The sequence below is a fragment of the Dendrobates tinctorius genome, unplaced genomic scaffold, assembly GCF_039654945.1.
Source record: "Dendrobates tinctorius isolate UK_male_01 unplaced genomic scaffold, ASM3965494v1 ptg000211l, whole genome shotgun sequence".
Lineage (NCBI taxonomy): Eukaryota > Metazoa > Chordata > Amphibia > Anura > Dendrobatidae > Dendrobates > Dendrobates tinctorius.
In genome coordinates, this window is record NW_027361878.1 from 19,010,110 (window position 1) to 19,029,697 (window position 19,588).

The window sequence follows — 19,588 nt, forward strand, 5'->3', positions numbered from 1 at the left end:
TAATGACCATCATCTTGGCACGCATGTCTGGTGCATCATGACCCAGTGATGTAAAAAACATGCTGGCAACGCTTTGTTGATGACCTTCGTGAAGCAATACGGCATTGGATCACAGCATGTATGCACACACCACCAGCCATTGTAAGGGGGATCAAGGGTGCCACCATATTGGATAATATAGGCAGAATGGAAAGGGATAATAAACAGCAAAGGGGCGTAGTGTTGATTTAAAGGGAATAGTAATGAAACCATTTGATGACGTATAGTCGGATACCTGGGGCTGAATTTGGAAAGGAGGGGTGTTGCAATGGGGCAGTGCAATAAAGTAACAAGTAAGTGAAAAAAATGTATTTCATTGGATGAATCAAAGATAAGTGAAATAAAATAAATGCCAAAAGTGAATAGTGAAAGGCAAAAACTGATGACGGCAAAGAAACCCATGTGATAAAAAAAAAAAGTAATAAAATGAGAGTGGTGAGAGTAAAAGCGTGTAGATTATATCACTTGGTCTTAGCCAATAAAAGTGGATAACACGTTATCATTATTGATGAAAATGATGATTTATATAATGAGCAGCCAATAACGTCTGTTTCTTTTCTACCTTTTAGATTGTCTCTGCTGTTCAGTATTGTCATCAGAAATTCATAGTTCACAGGGACTTGAAGGTAAGAAGTGATTGGAGTCGTGGTCAAGCTTGTTCACCATTCGCTTCGTTCACAGAGAGAACTTTAGGATTGCCTGGGAGTTCAAGGGGTCGGACCCCAATCGATCATACATTTATCACTGTCCAGTTAATTCCAAGCAATTATTAGTGCAGAAATGCCAAATGGATTCTATAAATCCAGTAAAAGATGTAGCAATGCTTGCTAAAGTTGCCTAAAGCTACTAGGAGAGTTTATTTACATTAACAAGAGAATTGTAATATATAAATCGTGACGTTTTTATGATATTTTCACTTATTTTTTAGAAACTCAGGTGTTCTCTCTCTCCCACCTCTACTTTTTAGGCTGAGAACTTGCTGCTAGATTCTGATATGAATATAAAGATTGCTGATTTCGGCTTCAGCAATGAATTCACTTTTGGGAACAAGCTGGACACATTTTGTGGAAGCCCACCCTATGCAGCCCCTGAACTCTTTCAAGGAAAGAAATATGATGGGCCTGAAGTGGACGTGTGGAGTCTCGGAGTTATTCTTTATACATTAGTCAGTGGTTCCTTGCCTTTCGACGGGCAGAACCTTAAGGTAAGCACGTGCAAAAAGGAAACTGTCCCCAATCTTTGTTGTCCTCTTGTGACAGCAGCATGTAGTAGTATCTTCCAACACTATATCTGGTATTTCTGATTACTATGCTGTTTTTATCTAAGTTCTCCGATCAGCACACGTTTGACAAGTGTTTTGGGTAGGGTTGTCAGGACTCAACTCCCACCTATCTGTATAGTGATGTAGGATCTGTCATGTATTTAAAACAAAAAAAAAAATGTTGGTACCCTTTAAACTTTTAATACTGTCAAAGGCAGGAAGAGTTTGATATATTCATGATATGCGTGTTCACTAGTGATGAGCGAATGTGCTGGGATAAGGTGTTATCCGAGCATGCTCGTGTGCTACCCGAGTGTCTTCGGCGTGCTCGAAAAATGTTAGAGTCCCTGCGACTGCATGTCTCACGGCCGTTCAACAGCACCTAGTCATGCATGGATTGCATGTTTGTTAGGTAAACCCTGCATGTGTTGCGGCTGTTGAACAGCCACGAGACATGCAGCTGCGTATTATTCGAGCACGCCGAAGACAATTGGTTAGCAGACAAGCATGCTCAGATAACACCTTATCCCAGCACGTTCACTCATCATTAGTGCTCACCCTTCCTCCAGGCGCTGGTTGGCCGTTGCTCTCCATGTTTTTGTGCATAGGGAGAAAATTGTCAATCAGCAGCAGGAGAACGAGGGGAAGCCTACATATCATTCTTGCAACCCCATTCTGAACTAGAAGATTCATTGCAGAAAACCACATTCTTACAGCAATAAGGGTAAGTCGTCATGGACGAAAAAGCAGTTTTCACCTGTGCTATTGGCCAGGTGTCATCCGCAGCAGAATGCAGTAGCGGACATATGTGCGACTTTAACACCTCTCATCCACATCATGCTGAATTTTTCTCCATGGAAATTGAACAACAGCAAGAAGTACAAAATCTCCCAATTTCAGCCTTCAACCCCTTTCAATGTAGCAGGGGTGAAATCCTACATGTTACAGATACAGAGTTTGCAGCTGTAAAATGTTTCTCGTGTGGACCCAGCCTAACGAAGTCCAGTTCTGGTAGCCGGACGTTATCGTGAGGTTTGTAGAAAAATGAACGTGTGTAAATCTCTCACTACAGTCGTTGATGTGTCTTTCAGGAATTACGGGAGCGTGTACTAAGGGGCAAATATCGTATCCCTTTTTACATGTCTACAGATTGTGAAAATTTGCTAAAGAAATTCCTTATACTAAATCCAAGCAAGAGGGGCACACTGGAGGTGAGTACAGTCTATTGTATGTTAATCCTCTACTATGGCTTTCCATCAATACTTCCATTTAATATTGCAAGGTTTATCACAATCTTTATATTGTGATTAGGATGGATGGTAACTTGCTGATCTATTTGGGGCCAATTGTTGGGACCACATAGATTTCAGGAGTGGGCTATGTAGAGCCCTGTGTGAGCGGAGAAGTGACTGGGCACGTGAACCACCTCTCCATTCATTCTCTATGGGACTGCCAGAAAATGTTACTTGGCTATCTCCAGCAGTCTCATAGAGAATGAATGAAGTTGTGTGACAAGTCTGTGTGCTGTCTGTGGTTTTTGTTTTTTTTTTTTCTCGGTCAGCACACAGACCAAGAGAATTTTGTTGATCCATACATGCAGCAGTTATAAAAACAGAACACAGATCCATGTGTCTCATCCCTTTTTTGGGTCAGATATGACTATTAAAGAGTCTATAAAACAGATGGAATAAGATGGATGAAACATAAAGGCACTTAAGATTTGATCATTTTTTACTGATCCACTGCTAGAAATCAATGAATAAAATAGTTCAGTCGACCTTATTTAGTATAAAAAAAAAAAAAAGATGAGAAAAAATGAATGTAACTAAAAGTTGCAGACACTAAATTACAAAATAAAAACGACCGTAATGAAAACTAAAATACAAAAAAAAAACAATACAAATCTAGAAAAGCTGCAAAAAAACACCCGAGAAAAGATAAGTTTGTTTCTTTCGGATGGTAACATTCATGGCTTTATGAATGCAGCTTTTTAAAAAAAAAAAAAAAAAAATGTAAGGAGGCAATAACCTGACAGTAAGGGGACGGTTCCACCCCAATCTGATAAAATTTCATGGGCGCTATTGAATGTATCATCTAAGGGTTTATGGTGTAAGGATTGGAGCAACCTCTGATACTGTCAGTTGCAGGCGGGTGTCTGCCGTGCACCACAGCAGGCGGGTGTGGGCCATACAGCACAGTAGGCAGGTGTGGGCCGTACACCACTGCAGGCGGCTGTGGGCCGTACAGCACAGCGGGCGGCTGTGGGCCGTACAGCACAGCGGGCGGCTGTGGGCCGTACAGCACAGAGGGCGGCTGTGGGCCGTACAGCACAGCGGGCGGCTGTGGGCCGTACAGCACAGCGGGCGGCTGTGGGCCGTACAGCACAGCGGGCGGCTGTGGGCCGTACAGCACAGCGGGCGGCTGTGGGCCGTACAGCACAGCGGGCGGCTGTGGGCCGTACAGCACAGCGGGCGGCTGTGGGCCGTACAGCACAGCGAGCGGCTGTGGGCCGCATACCACAGCGGGCGGGTGTGGGCCATACACCACAGCAGGCGGGTGTCTGCCGTACACCACAGTAGGCAGGTGTGGGCCGTACACCACTGCAGGCGGCTGTGGGCCGTACAGCACAGCGGGCGGCTGTGGGCCGCACAGCACAGCGGGCGGCTGTGGGCCGCACACCACAGCGGGCGGCTGTGGGCCGCACACCACAGCGGACACCTGTTGGAACCATTAGCATCACAATGTTTAATTTAAGAGAAAATTTTGCCTGTTACCAGTTTTTCTTTTTAAATGTTCATAAATATATTTTTATTTCTAGTTTCATAGAACGTATTTATTTCAGTGTGTTGCCTAAATTGCATCAGTGGAAACACGCCAGCTGATTGGTTCGGTCCTCGTCAATCGTCATTAATAAATTGTGCTTCTCTTTGTTCTTAGCAAATTATGAGGGATCGTTGGATGAATGTAGGTCATGAGGATGATGAGCTGAAGCCATATATTGAACCAGTTCCAGATTACAAGGATCCCAAAAGGACAGGTCTGTCTACTGTGTCTCACACTGTAAAGTTAGCCTCACTAGTCATTAATTTTGCCTATTATATTGTGGATATATTGCTAAAAATCACAGCAGATTTAACGCTTTGTTATACAAGGGGTGAATTTCATGCCACTACCAATATGTAACACAATAGGAACGTTTTAATGATTTTACTACTTGTTAATGTTGGATAATCATGGAGGGTTACACGCCTGCCACGTTTGACTTCTTATTTAGTTAACCAGTCTGGTGACTCGGCCACAACTTCTGCGCCGACCAGGACAACATTATTATATAGAGGCGGTGGGAATTCCGCATATAATAATCCATGTGTTTAGCATTTGGAGTATTTCCGGAGTCCTGGTGCCTCATTAATGATCACATTGCATTGGTGTAGACAGTGAAGATCTCTGGAGTGATGCGTTCAATATGTCAGAAAGGCAAAGCCAAGTCTGCCAAGCCTCTCTGCTGCTTCTCTTCCCTAGGTTGAGTGACAGTTTTGCATTATGATAAAGGCATGATTAATCCGATGCAGACTAGATGATGAGGATGTGCTGCCTGAAAACAGTATTGAAAAGATACAGATAAACAGGGCATCCACCTGTCACACATTACGTGGATGTGCAGCTTAAAGAGGAATTGTTTCTGTACAGTCAGCAGAGAAGAAAGGCAGCTGTCGAGTTATATCATCCTCCATCCTATGTGACAGCAAAAATGTCTTCCAATTTTCTTTACCTACTTATTAATAGTTTTAACTGTACCCTAAGTTACAAATGAACAATCAAATGTTGAAGTTTTTATAAAAAGTTTTACATTTTGCATTGTTGTTTAGCATGGTCCTCCTCTTTTTCTGATATTTAGCAGTATAAATTCTCCTGCTGCTTACACCAATAACTTACTGTAAGGCTAAGTGCACACGTACCGGAACTCTCGCGGAAATTACCGCGAGAATTCCGGAATTCCAGTCCGTGGGAAAATCGCATTTTAAATTCCCGCGATTTTCCCGCGGAAAAACTAGCATTTTGCAAGCGTATTTAGCTTGCAAAATGCTAGCGTTCTCCAAGCGATCTGTAGCATCGCTTGGAGAACTGATTGACAAGTTGGTCACACTCGTCAAACAGTGTTTGACAAGTGTGACCAACTTTTTTACTACTGAGGCCGCCTATGCGGCATCAGTAGTAAAAGATAGAATGTAAAAAAAAAAAAAAAAAATGGTGTTATTCTTACCTTCCGACGTCCCGCGCAGCCGTTCCCAGTAATCCTTTGCGAAAATGCCCGCGATGACGTCAGTTCTCGCGGGATCGCGACGTCTCGCGGTAATTCGCGATGACGTCGCGCGACTTCGCGATCCCGCGAGATCGGACGCCATCGCGGGCATTTTCGCAAAGGACTACTGGGAACAGGAGCATGAAGAGAAGCGGGAAGACTGCGCGGGACGCCGGAAGGTAAGAATAACAATATTTTTTATTTTATAATTCTATTTTTTACAGGGATATGGTACCCAAAGCCCGGAGGACAGTCTCCTCTCCTCCGGACCGTGGGTACCATCCGCAATTGTTCTGCTTACTTTTCGCATGGTGTGCACAGCCACGTGCGGGAAGGAAGCGGAACAATGCATTCCTATGGGTGCGGGATCGCCGCGATTCCGCAAAATAATGAGCATGCTGCGTTTTTTACCGCGAAGCGATTCCGCCGCGGTAAAAACCGCAGCATTAGCACAGCATTGCGGAATCCCATAGGAATGCATGGGATGCTTATTTTTCGTGTTTTCGCGGCAAAATCGCGCGGTTAAAACTGCCGCGGAAACGCGAAAAAAACGCCACGTGTGAACTCAGCCTAAGGCTCCAGCATCACAGAGACCTATGGTGCATGTGCCTGTAACTGACAGCAGAGCTCCAGCAACACAGACAACGATGCTGTACTCTCCTGTAATGGACCTATAAAGCTCCAGCAGCACAGACACCTATGCTGCACTTAGTCATATGTTAAAGTTTGGGCACCCCTATTAATGTTAACCTTTTTTCTTTATAACAGTTTTTGCAACAGCTATTTCAGTTTCATATATCTAATAACTGATGGACTCAGTTATATTTCTGGATTCAAATGAGGTTTATTGTACTAACAGAAAATGTGCAATCTGCATTTAAACAAAATTTGACCGGTGCAAAAGTATGGGCACCTCAACATAAAAGTTACATTAATATTTCGTAGATCATCCTTTTGCAAAAATAACAGCCTCTAGTCGCTTCCTGTAGCTATTAATGAGTTCCTGGATCCTGGATGAAGGTATTTGTGACCATTCCTGTTTACAAAACAATTCCAGTTCAGTTAAGTTTGATGGTCGCCGAGCATGGACAGCCCGTTTCAAATCATCCCACAGATGTCCAATGATATTCAGGTCTGGGGACTGGGATGGTCATTCCAGAACATTGTAAATGTTCCTCTGCATGAATGCCTGAGTAGATTTGGAGTGGTGTTTTGGATCATTGTCTTGCTGAAATATCCATCCCCTGCGTAACTTCAACTTCGTCACTGATTCTTGCACATTATTGTCAAGAATCTGCTGATACTGAGTTGAATCTATGCGACCCTCAACTTTAACAAGATTCCCGGTGCCAGCATTGGCCACACTGCCCCAAAGCATGATGGAACCTCCACCAAATTTTACTGTGGGTAGCAAGTGTTTTTCTTGGAATGCTGTGTTTTTTTAGCCTCCGTGCATAACGCTTTTTTGTATGACCAAACAACTCAATCTTTGTATCATCAGTCCACAGGACCTTCTTCCAAAATGTAACTGGCTTGTCCAAATGTGCTTTTGCATACCTCAGGCGACTCTGGTTGTGGCCTGCTTGCAGAAAAGGCTTCTTTCGCATCACTCTCCCATACAGCTTCTCAAGATGATGCTGCAGGTCTTTGGAGGTGGTCTGTGGATTGTCCTTGACTTTTCTCACCATTCTTCTTCTCTGCCTTTCTGATATTTTTCTTGGCCTGCCACTTCTGGGCTTAACAAGAACTGTACCTGTGTTCTTCCATTTCCTTACTATGTTCCTCACAGTGGAAACTGACAGGTTACCGTATATACTCGAATATAAGCCGAGATTTTCAGCCCAAAAAATTGGGCTGAAAGTCCCCCTCTCGTCTTATATTCGAGTCATATACAAAGGGGGTCGGAGGGGGGGGGGGGCGGGGGTGTCAGGTCATACTTACCCGTCCTGACGCTGTGTCTTGAGCCCCCAGCTTCTCCCCGTGCTCGCCCTTCCTGCCTTCAGCGGTCACGTGGTGCCGCTCATTAAAACTCATGAATATGCGCATATTCATGAGTTTTAATGAGTGGTACCACGTGACCGTTAAAGGCAGGAAGAGAGAGCACGGGGAGAAGCTGGGGGCTCAAGACACAGCGTCAGGACGGGTAAGCATAGCGATACTAACCTGTCCTGCGTCCATGGCTGCTTGCTGCTGTCTGTCATCGGTCAGTGACTTCAGACAGCAGAGGGCGCGGTGACGTGGTTAGTGCGCGCCGCGCCCCCTGCAGTCTGAACGTCACTGACTGATGACATGGCAGATAGCGGTGAGCAGCCATGGACACAGTACACGTGAGTATCTCAGGTGCCAGCAGTGACACCGGCACCTGACACCCAGCGACGGAGAGGTGAGTATGTCATTTTTTTATTTTTACATGCAGCAGCAGCATGGGGGCAGCATATGGGGGAATAGTCTATGGAGCTTCTTCTGGGGTCAGCATATGGGGGAACAATTTATGGAGCTTCTTATGGGGGCAGTATATGGGGGAATAATCTGGAGCTTCTTCTGGGGTCAGCGTATGGGGGAATAATCTGGAGCTTCTTCTGGGGTCAGCATATGGGGGATCAATCTATGGAGCTTCTTATGGGGGCAGCCTATGGGGGAATAATCTGGAGCTTCTTATGGGGTCAGCAGATGAGGGAACAATCTATGGAGCTTCTTATGGGGGCAGCATATGGGGGAATAATCTATGGAGCTTCTTCTGGGGACGCTATATGGGGGAATAATCGATGGAGCATTTCCCACCCTAGGCTTATACTCGAGTCAATAAGTTTTCCCAGTTTTTTGTGGCAAAATTAGGGGGGTCGGCTTATACTCGGGTCGGCTTATACTCGAGTATATACGGTAAATCTCTGATACAACTTTTTGTGTCCTACCCCTGAAAAGCTATGTGGAATAATCTTTGTTTTCAGATCATTTGAGAGTTGTTTTGAGGAGCCCATGATGCCACTCTTCATAGGAGAATCAAATAGGAGAACTACTTGCAAGTGGCCACCTTAAATACCTTTTCTCATGATTTGATACACCTGGCTAGGAAGTTCAAAGCTCAATGAGGTTACAAAACCAATTTAGTGCTTCAGGAAGTCAGTAAAAAGTAGTTAGGAGTGTTCAAATTAAGAAAATGATAAGGGTGCCCATACTTTTGCACTGGTCAAATTTTGTTTAAATGCAGATTGCACATTTTCTGTTACAATACAATAAACCCCATTTGAATACAGAAATATAACTGAGTCCATCAGTTATTAGATATATGAAACTACAATAGCTGTTGCAAAAGCCAAAATTGCTATAAAGAAAAAAGGTTAACATTAATAGGGGTGCCCAAACTTTAACATATGACTGTATAAAGCTCCAGCAGCACAGACACCTATGCTGCAGCAGCAAAGACACTAAGCTGCATGTTCTGTAAAGCTCTTGCAGCAAAGACACTTGTGCTGCTCGCTTCTGTGACTAAGCTCCTGCAGGAAAATGCTGCTTCTCTGGCATCTGTAGACTGCAAGATTTTTTTGCTGCTGCTCTCCTATTGATCTAGGAGACGGTGCACAGGTCTGTGCTGCTGGAGTGTGCTGCATGGATGTCTGTCCTGCTGGAGCTAAGCAAAGATGGATCTGTTTCCTAATCATCAACACTTCAAGGGTAAAACTCATTGTGATTAATGCAGCATATAATAGTATTTTTAAACTGGAGGTACAGGTAAAATAACCCCAAATACTGGGTTTGGCCTCTGCTTTGATCGCTGCTTTTATTATGCTAAAGTCCTGTGGTTGTATTTCGCTTTCTGCAGTCTGAGCTCTGTAAAACAGATTATAGCAACTGGTAAAGTCACCTCCATCTGGAGGACTGGGTGTAAATGTATATTTTTTTTCTCGGTAATAGAATTAATGGTAACTATGGGTTACACACGAGAGGAGATCCAGGACTCTCTTATTAACCAGAAATATAATGAGGTTATGGCAACATATCTGCTTCTTGGCTACAAGTCTTCTGAGGTAGAGTATACAATCTTGGTGTTCGTTGTACGTGTATAGTTTGTACAAATACACTTCCATCTTAGTTATAATAAATTTTCATTCTATTATGTTTTATTTTCTCTCATTATTTTCTGAGCCCACTCTGACAAATGTTGGAAGAATGAGCTTTTTAGATTGAGACCAATTAAGAGTCTCAAATCTACCCTGATCTTTAAGGCCATGTTCTCAAAAGCAAAAAATACTTTTTTTTTTCCTGGTATGTTTTTTTTTATTTTTTTTGCTGGTGTCAACACCAAAATACGCAGTAACAATCTGCTCTGATTATTGTATTGTCTGCCTGCCACATTTTATTAGTAGGAAAGGGGAGAAAAAGAAAAACCGACCAAAAATGTCCAAATGATCACAGTAATATATTAAGGATAACAGTGATAAAAGCTATCTGTAAAATCACATTAAAAACAGGGACGCACAACCGGTAAAAAAGATTGTATTAAAAGGAGTTCCGAAATAATTTCCATAATATAGATATAATCAGTTTAAACATTAATTTTCTTAAACCCGCAGTAAGGAAAACTACCTGCAGGTGGCACCACAGTGCCCCAAAGCACACTACCAACACCTTTGTAAACATGCACTGCTTTTTCACGGATTACTTCGCCCCACACACACACACGATACACCATTTGAAAGGTAAACTAGCTCCCTTCAGCAAGAAAACAGCCAAAGAAAGCACACATTCACAAATTTATCACTAAATACAGTTTAAACATTCATTTTCATAAACCTGCAGAAAGACACAATGACCTGCAGGTGGCACCTCAACCGGAAAACATTTTTTGCCCTCTACTTATCAAAACAATTTAATTTATTACCAAGCTACATATATAAATACCTGTCTCTGTTCATCAGCTCATGAAATACATTTACATTTGACCAGCTCGCTTTCTCTGAAATTGCCTGTGCCCCCCGACGACCAATGTGCGAAAATTTCGCACGGGTCAAGCTAGTATAAATAAATGATATTACTAACAGAAAAATCGTACAAGTAAAGTGCCATTGCAATATCCAAAGTGTTGGAACACTATAAAAGAAGTCCCTATGGGAAATCATAAAAGATGTCTCATGTGTAAGTGAAACGGTGCTCACATAATCAAGGATCCATGTGTGATAAATCGCCCATAAACATAGATGTAAATCATAACTAAATCAGTGGCAGGGTCAAAAAACTTACATGAACGGCAGAGCTCCTGAGACCGAGTGGCGTCCACCCTGACGCGCATTTCGGCTAGCACCTTCGTCTGGAGGTGGCCAGGCACCAGAGGCTGACCTCCGCCAGGGGTTAGGTTATGATACGTGGCGTGTGTCAGAGACCTTCGGCGTGTCCTGTTGCTGTGGAGAGTGGTGGGAGCTGTGCGCAGTCGCACTGCGCGCTGAACCCCACGTGACCTCAGGTCCTGGGATCACATGATCGTAGGTCCTGGAAGGGGGATGTAGAGCCATCCTGCCCACTGCAGCTTCATCCGCATGCCCTCAGGGAAGGATGGAAGATAAAAACAGCGATGAAACGCGGTCTGAAGGAGCGCTTGTCCCAAGGGCTCCTTTAAACCGCGTTTCATCACCGTTTTTACAGCTTTAGGCATGGCGCACACCACCACATTATAGATTTACATCATCCTGGATATTTAATATCCAGGGTGCAGACCATTAACATATAGGGTCACCATTTGCTAGGCCCTTAGCAGTGAGAATTATTATTCTTTTCTTTTTTACTTATGGTAAATGCATCCAATTAAGGCTAAAATAATATTTGCAATTGGGTTTCACTTAAAATGTTGCTGTTTGCCTTCTATAGCCTCTGTGTTATGCTGTCTATATTTCTGTACAGGAAACCTATAAAAGCCAAACAGTGCAAAAAATATTAAAGAAACCCAATGGACAAAAATTTGCTCCAAAAACAAACATTTCTGCACCCTGTACTAGTATCACATTTCTTCCTTAAAATGTTTTTTTTCCTTCGGTTTTAAGAGGATTTCCACTTTTAAAAAAAGCCGTCCCTAAATGATAGAACTCATTGAAAAGATCAAAATCAAATAGTAGTCAACCCCCTCTGGTTCCACCGACAGGACTCCACGGCTGTTTCTGTCTCGTGTTTAGTCTGAAATGGTAATTTCACGTAGCTAGCAGACCTCACCGCTGCAGCCAATCTCTGAGCTCAGTGGCTCGTCCATCTGCATTAGCAGACCGCTGAGCTCAGTGATTGACTGCAGCAGTGAGGTGTGCTGTTGATGTGACATCACTGCTGCAACCAAAATGCTAAACAGACGCAGCAGTGACCTTTTGGTGGACCTAGGTTTTTCATTTGGGGACCTTTTTTTTTGTTTTTTTTATATAGCTGGTGGATATGCCGTACCCGGCCGGCTGCTGCCACTATAGTTTTGACGGAACTGCTGTTTTCTGACAGCATCTGGGAACTTCCTTTCTGAGCCGGTAACAGCTGACTGGTGGGGTGGCTGGTGCCGCACCCCCCAAATCAAATAGAAATTAATAAAGTAGTGGCCAATGTCTTTATCCTGAAGACATGATGTGAACACAGCCTATAACTGATGACCATATTTTAATGTTTGATTTAACAACTATGGCTAAGAGATAAACTTGTAAATACGGTTGTGGGAGAATGTTGTACTTTGCAATAGTTTATCCAGTTGTTCCTATATAATAGAACTTTATTAAGAGCGTTACCGTTATGTAAAATTTCTACTCAGTTGGACAATGACAATATGACGCTAAAGCCTAGACCGCCACCAGACATCACAAACAGTACAGCTCCGTCACCAGCTCACAAGGTTCACCGCAGTGTGTCTGCTAATACCAAGCAAAGACGGCTCAGCGACCAGGGTGAGTGCTGATTTATGAAGAAGCCACCTGCTTCCAGATATCATGCGATCTGGTTTTTCCATATCATGTTTATTTATCTCTTCTTATTTTGTTTTCTTTTTAAGTTGGACCAACGATCCCTACATCAAACTCCTACTCCAAAAAGACACAGAGCAACAATGCAGAAAACAAGCGGCCCGATGAGGAGCGAGAAAGTGGGCGCAAATCTGGTAGCACAGCCCGAGTTCCTCCTAGTCCTTTGTCTGGATTGGAGAGGAAGAGAACGACCCCGACGCCATCTACAGTAAGAAGTGCTGTGTGTTTGATGAAGGTGGTCCAATAATATAGTTACTTTCCAGACGCGTAGAACAATTAGGCTGTGTGCACACATTGAAGATTTGCAGCAGAAAATTCTGCTGCAAATCCTGATGGCAGAAGAGAACGCAACATAAAATACGCAGGTTTTTGCCTTCGATTTTTGTATATTTTCCAGGATTGAGAGTCCTCAGTAGTTGATACCTTTTAATGGCTAACTGAAAAGATGGTAATACATTGCAAGCTTTCGAGACTACTCAGGTCTCTTCATCAGGCTAGACTAATACAAAATCTGAAGTCACATATTTATGCACAATACAGCCTAGAAAAAATGCAATAGATAAGACAAGTGACGTGAAGCAGAACTATCAATATGGGAGAGGGAGAAACATAAATATAAACATTGGACCAGTTCATAGATAAGGAGTCTGGATGTTTTATGGTCCTCTGATTGGGGTCTAGTTCTGTGTTGCGCCTCAAGGTTTTAAAAGGAAATTCCTTAATTGATGTAAAAAGACATAAATCCATGCGACACATTCATTCCAGCACTGAGAGTGTCAAAGTTCGTCATAAATTTGTACTCCCAAACTCGTCTCTCTCTCTGAGATGTGAAGTTACCTTTCAATACCAGTAATTTCATATCCATGCTGCTGTGATCAGGGATACAGAAATGTTTTGCCACAGGTAGATCCATTCTTTTTTCTCTTATTGTGTGACGATGAGCATTCATCCTTGTTCTAAGCTTTTGCCCTGTCTCCCCCACATGCAGACCCCCAGTTGGACATTTAGTACAAATAATTAAGTACACCACATTAGATGTAATGCAGGTGAAAGTACCTGGGATCTTGTAGATCCCAGGTACTTTCACCTGCATTACATCTAATGTGGTGTACTTGGACATTTAGTACAAATAATTAACTGGGGGTCTGTATGTGGGGGAGACAGGGCAAAAGCTTAGAACAAGGATGAATGCTCATCGTCACACAATAAGAGAAAAAAGAATGGATCTACCTGTGGCAAAACATTTCTGTATCCCTGATCACAGCAGCATGGATATGAAATTACTGGTATTGAAAGGTAACTTCACATCTCAGAGAGAGAGACGAGTTTGGGAGTACAAATTTATGACGAACTTTGACACTCTCAGTGCTGGAATGAATGTGTCGCATGGATTTATGTCTTTTTACATCAATTAAGGAATTTCCTTTTAAAACCTTGCGGGGCAACACAGAACTAGACCCCAATCAGAGGACCATAAAACATCCAGACTCCTTATCTATGAACTGGTCCATTGTTTATATTTATGTTTCTCCCTCTCCCATATTGATAGTTCTGCTTCACGTCACTTGTCTTATCTATTGCATTTTTTCTAGGCTGTATTGTGCATAAATATGTGACTTCAGATTTTGTATTAGTCTAGCCTGATGAAGAGACCTGAGTAGTCTCGAAAGCTTGCAATGTATTACCATCTTTTCAGTTAGCCATTAAAAGGTATCAACTACTGAGGACTCTCAATCCTGAATATTTTTCTATCCACTGGCTAACACGGTACAAAGATATACATCTTTCCTGTATATTTTCCCTCACTTATTAGAGTGAAATATGCTGCAAGAATTGACTTGTTGTAGATTTAAATCTGCTGAAAATCTGCAAGGAGAAAAAGAATCAACATGTGAATGAGAGTTCAGAAATCTGGTACTGTAAAACTCTGGGTATTTTCCACACCAAGTTCATGCAGAGAATCACAATAAAAGCGCAACATGTACCCACAGCCTTAGTTGACATGTATGCCATGTGGAAATGACTATATGATCATTACGGTGGTCTTTTTGTGCCAAACCATGTTTTTTCATATTGACATTTTTTTGCATCACTTGACATTATGCCTGACCCTTTTATGGACATAATACATTAAAGGGGTTGCCGAGCTTTGAAGCTCAAGTCTGCAGTCACTATATTTGACTGCATACTTGTGAATCCTCAGAGTGTGTGCTCTCAGGATTCTCTGGCACATTTGGCATGCTTCCAACTAGACTTGTCCGGTCTCACTCAATTCACTTGGATTGAGCGAGGCCGTGCGCGTCTTGTCGGCATATGACAAATTTGCTGGCATGCGCCCGCCTTCTTCCAACAGCGGAGAATCCTGACAGCGCACACACTGCTCTGAGGTTTCACAAGTCTGCAGTCACAGAACGACAGCAGACTTGAACCCCAAGCCTAGAAAACCCCTTTAAGGTACCTAGATGTGATGCCTATATCAACATGTTTTAGCAGCTGAGATGGTTATGTAGCCCACTTTTTCCAGGCCCTAAGAAACCACACTCGCTGAATTACTGTGTTCTTGTAGTATGTATAAATCTTTGCAATTACGTGGTCCTTTTCCTCAACAAGCCTTTTTGTCATCTTGTATATGTTATACTGTTTAATTGCATATCTTGTTTGTTATTACTATCGCGTTACAAAAAAGAAAGCTGACTTTTATAACTTCTACCTATATAGAACAGTGTACTATCCACGGGTACCAATCGCAGCCGCAATTCTCCAATGCTAGAGAGAGCCAACCTGGGTCCTGGGTCAGTTCAGAATGGCAAGGATAGGTAAGAAGCATTTAGTATGTATTGTAAACTATTGTCTAAGAAATGATTCGGAGGTAGATCACGTTCACACGATCAGTATTCGGTCAGTATTTTACATCAGTATTTGTAAGACAAAATCAGGAGTGGAACAATCAGAGGAAAAGTATAATAGAGACCCGTCACCACTTCTGTATTTATCACCCACTCCTGGTTCTTGCTTACAAATCCTGATGGAAAATACTGACCAAATACTGAACATGTGAACATGACTTACCTCCAAATAATTTCTCACCCAATCTGACATTAAGAATTGAATTGGAAGGACACGTCAGATATTTTCCTTCTGACTTAAGATTTTCTGTAACTGTCTCACCTGTTTCTCTTAGCTGTTAAATTACATGAAACGAGTGTTTCAAATTTGCTGGAAACTTGTGGATTCTCTGGTCTGACGCAAATTAAGAAAACACTTCCTAATTTCGAAAGGGCGCTTCTTTTTTCTTATAAAAAATGAATTATTTACGATTAACATTAGTTTTTATTATAGTATATTAATATGCTTTTGTAACTTGGTGCATTAGCAACATTGATGTTATAGAGATAACCAGATTAAGCATCCTTGCTATGTAAGTTCATAGATGCCTATAACTGATACATCCATTTGTGTCTTCCAACATAAGTTTTCAGATTTTCCCTTTATTTGTGGGTCCCTTGTGTATTGTGATCATTTACCATTGGCAAAAGAGAGCATAAAGTCATAATGTGTACCTTCAATCTCATGTTTTTCATACATTCCTACCCAAAAAATGCCGAGAACTCTCCTGTCTTCCCTTCCTTGCTTATACCGTTGTGTTAGTCTGTGCATCCATATCCTGTTTTGTATGTTCATTTTCACCCTGCTCCATCCAGCTTCTCCACACCTGGTTCCCGTGCCTCCACCGCCTCTGCCCCAGCCACATCAGCTCGGATTCGTACTCATCAGAAATCCATGTCCACCTCTGTGCACCCCTCAAAAGCTACACCTTCTTTGGAGGGCACTGATGCACATAGATCAAGGCAAGTGCAAGACTGGGCATTGGGTCTAGAGGGAAACTTGTTTCAACTGTAGGAGCCTATACGGCTTATTAAAAAACATCTATTACTGGGCTATAATGCTGGTAAGTATGGCATGTGACCACTGATTGGCTGCAGCAGTAACATGCTTGTTCTGGGAAGATCCTATCCCCAGGAAGAACTGGGCTCATTCGGCAGCATGGAATAAAAGAGGTGATTGGTGTGTTTTTTTTTATGTTTTTTTTTTTTTTTTATGTAGAATTTGCTGATGTTGTCATTGTCTCTGCACAGTCTGACAATGTCAACACTGATTGCACAGTGTCAGTACTATGTAGGAACAGGAACTCACCCCACTGACGAACTTTAAGTGTTTATCCAGGACTACCGTACATTTTAAGGCCCATAGTTAAAAAAAAAAAAAAAAATAGGCAGATAATTGCTAACTGCCTGTTTGTTGTGCCTGTCGCCAACCTCTGCCAGCACAAAGCGGTCACAGACTGCTCTTGCCAGCGATTCAGCAGCTTCCGCTGATGCATCTATAGGGCAGCAGTTTATCTTAGGCCGGGATCACACATGCGAGAAACTCGGACGAGTTTCGCATCTTAATACCCGGCACTCTGGAGCGGAGCGTGCAGCCGCATAGAAAGACATGCAGCCGAACGCTTCGTTCCCGAGTGTTGGCAGCAGTGCTGGCAGGAGCAGTCAATGACCCCTCTGTTCCAGCTGTATAATGTAAAGGAGTGAATATATATATATATATATATATATATATATATATATATATATATATATATATATATATATATATATATATATAAAAATTTTGGGAAGCATCTGGAAAAAAACAAAAATAAGTAAAGATGCCTGCGTCCTCATGGGAATAAACTTTTCTGACCCAGTGAAGAACACATGTTGTGTATTCGTTGTCACTTTGTCTCTTTTTTTGTGCATTTACGTTGAACAGCTATTCTTCGGACAATAAGATGCACCTAGGTTTTAGAGGAGGAAAATAGAAAAAAAAAACTGATACAAAAAAAGTGGTCAACTCTGTATTAATATCCCCTATTCTGGTATGTATATATGTGTGTGTGTGTGTGTGTGTGTATATATATATATATATATATATATATTTATTTATTATGTCCCCAATCCAGGTATACATGGCCCCCTCATGCCCCCTTATCCCCTATTCTGGTATGCATGGCCCCTCATCCCCTATCCTGGTTTGCATGCCCACCTCATCCCCAATCCTGGTATTCATGGCCCCCTCATCTCCTATCCTGGTATGCATGGGCCCCTCATCCCCTATCCTGGTATGCATGGCTTCTCATCCCTATCCTGGTATTCATGGCCCCCTCATCCCCTATCCTGGTATGCATGGCCCCCTTTTTTCCTATCCTGGTATGCATGGCTCCTCATCCCTATCCTGGTATGCATGGCCCACTCATCCCTTTCCTGGTATGCATGGCTCCCATCAGAAAAAAACATAAACCATTTTACTTACCTTTCTGCGCTACCTCACAGCATCCTGTTCTGATGCCTACAGCTGATTTACATGGAGAGTAGTGAATATTCACCCTTCTTTAATAGTGGGCACACATGAACGCTCAGCTAGTGCAGGAGCCGGTGGCTGTGGCTAACACTGCCTGCAAATATTCACTGCTCTCCATGCCCATAGTCCATCCCATCTCTCAGTGCTGGCTTCAGTGTATAGAGGTAGGATTATAGGCGTGAGGAGCAGTGAATATTCATTAGTCTTTAACAGAGGACACAGGGGTTAGCCTCAGCTGCCACCTCGTGTGACCTGCTCGTCCTCCGCTACCTCTCCCACAGCCACAGCAGGTATATCCGGTCTATAAGATGAATTCCTCCATTTCCTCCAAATTTTTGGAGGAAGAAAGTGTGTCTTATAGTCCGAAAAATACGGTTTTTAATGTTGTATTTTGTTATAATGTGACCCTGACTTCATAGAACAGTTTTGCCCATTCAGGACCATTATCGGTGACGGCACATAAACAAAAATGCCATAAATCAATTGTTACTGTGCTATGTTTCTTTATTCTATGTAGCTGTTCACCGAATACAGTAAATGGGGGGGCTTGGCAGCCAGATACCCTGTGTTTAGTTGTTGCTTTTCTTGCAAACCGTAATAATTATTTTATGTTTAAGGGGCAGTGACATTTTTAGATTTGTCTTTATTTTGCATTGCCTTGGTTTTACTTTTATCTTATGTATTTTTAATGTTTCAGAGAAATTTGTTCTAACTTTTTTCCCTTTACTTCCTGCACCAAACAGCGCAGCCCCTCAGAGACTCCCTGTCGCTTCGCCCTCTGCTCACAACATCAGTAGTGCAGCCCCAGAGAAGACGAACTTCCCACGTGGAGTATCCAGTCGGAGCACTTTTCACGCTGGACAGCTTCGCCAAGCTCGGGACCAGCAGAATTCACAATTTGGGGGTGTTACACCAGCTTCTCCTTCTGGTAATAGCCAGGGTCGTCGGGGAGCAACTGGAAGCATCTTTAGCAAGTTCACATCCAAGTTTGTACGCAGGTGAGACCCAGAATGGAACTTATAGGCTTTGCTCCGATTGCTGTAGCATATATTATGTATCCTGTCTTTGAGCGAAATCTCTTTATGTATCCTGTTTATCTTATTTTTCAAGATGCAAATGACCTGATCAGTAAAGTTTGTAGACTAACTAATTGTAGGGGATCTGCACTGTGGGTCACATCTACACTTTTGCTGTGGTCTGCCTTATGTAATTTTTTCAACGATATGTCCTTACCTGCATGGAGACACGCAAAGTACTCCAACATCAGCGTCACCATTCAGGTACGGCTGTATGTAAAGGAGACCAATTAATGTACTTCAATCTTTACTACTGATGAAGCCATAATGTAGAACTCCATGTAAAGTTGATTTAATTTAGTGCAAAAAATAAAAATAAAATGGCTATTTCTGCTACAGTCCAGCAGTGAAGGGGTTAGTATTCAGTGATATCATGTTTAGACATAAATTTATAATTTTCCTACCCCCTCACTTATCTGTTGTTTTTTGTTTTGTTTTTTTTTTCTTTTTTTCCTGTTTTTCCTCCCATCCCTCTATCTAGAAATCTGTCTTTCAGATTTCCAAGAAGGTAGGCATGGATTCCCCAACTTTATAT

The 19,588-nt window shown here is 42.5% G+C and overlaps 1 protein-coding gene across 11 annotated transcripts in view; it reads left to right on the forward strand.

The window, feature by feature from the left end:
- Nucleotides 1-19,588, forward strand: part of MARK2 (microtubule affinity regulating kinase 2) — a 190,283-nt gene that overhangs the window by 148,651 nt on the left and 22,044 nt on the right. For 5 of the 11 annotated variants that reach the window (XM_073554561.1, XM_073554571.1, XM_073554563.1 and 2 more), the window contains exons 7-17: nt 609-665; nt 1,007-1,243; nt 2,392-2,511; nt 4,238-4,337; nt 9,516-9,628; nt 12,373-12,505; nt 12,610-12,788; nt 15,299-15,396; nt 16,282-16,428; nt 18,721-18,975; nt 19,535-19,561. In XM_073554561.1, coding sequence (XP_073410662.1) covers nt 609-665; nt 1,007-1,243; nt 2,392-2,511; nt 4,238-4,337; nt 9,516-9,628; nt 12,373-12,505; nt 12,610-12,788; nt 15,299-15,396; nt 16,282-16,428; nt 18,721-18,975; nt 19,535-19,561 — 1,466 coding nt within the window. The remainder of the gene's footprint in view (nt 1-608; nt 666-1,006; nt 1,244-2,391; nt 2,512-4,237; nt 4,338-9,515; nt 9,629-12,372; nt 12,506-12,609; nt 12,789-15,298; nt 15,397-16,281; nt 16,429-18,720; nt 18,976-19,534; nt 19,562-19,588) is intronic. The other 6 variants (XM_073554569.1, XM_073554567.1, XM_073554565.1 and 3 more) reach the window with 3 other exon arrangements.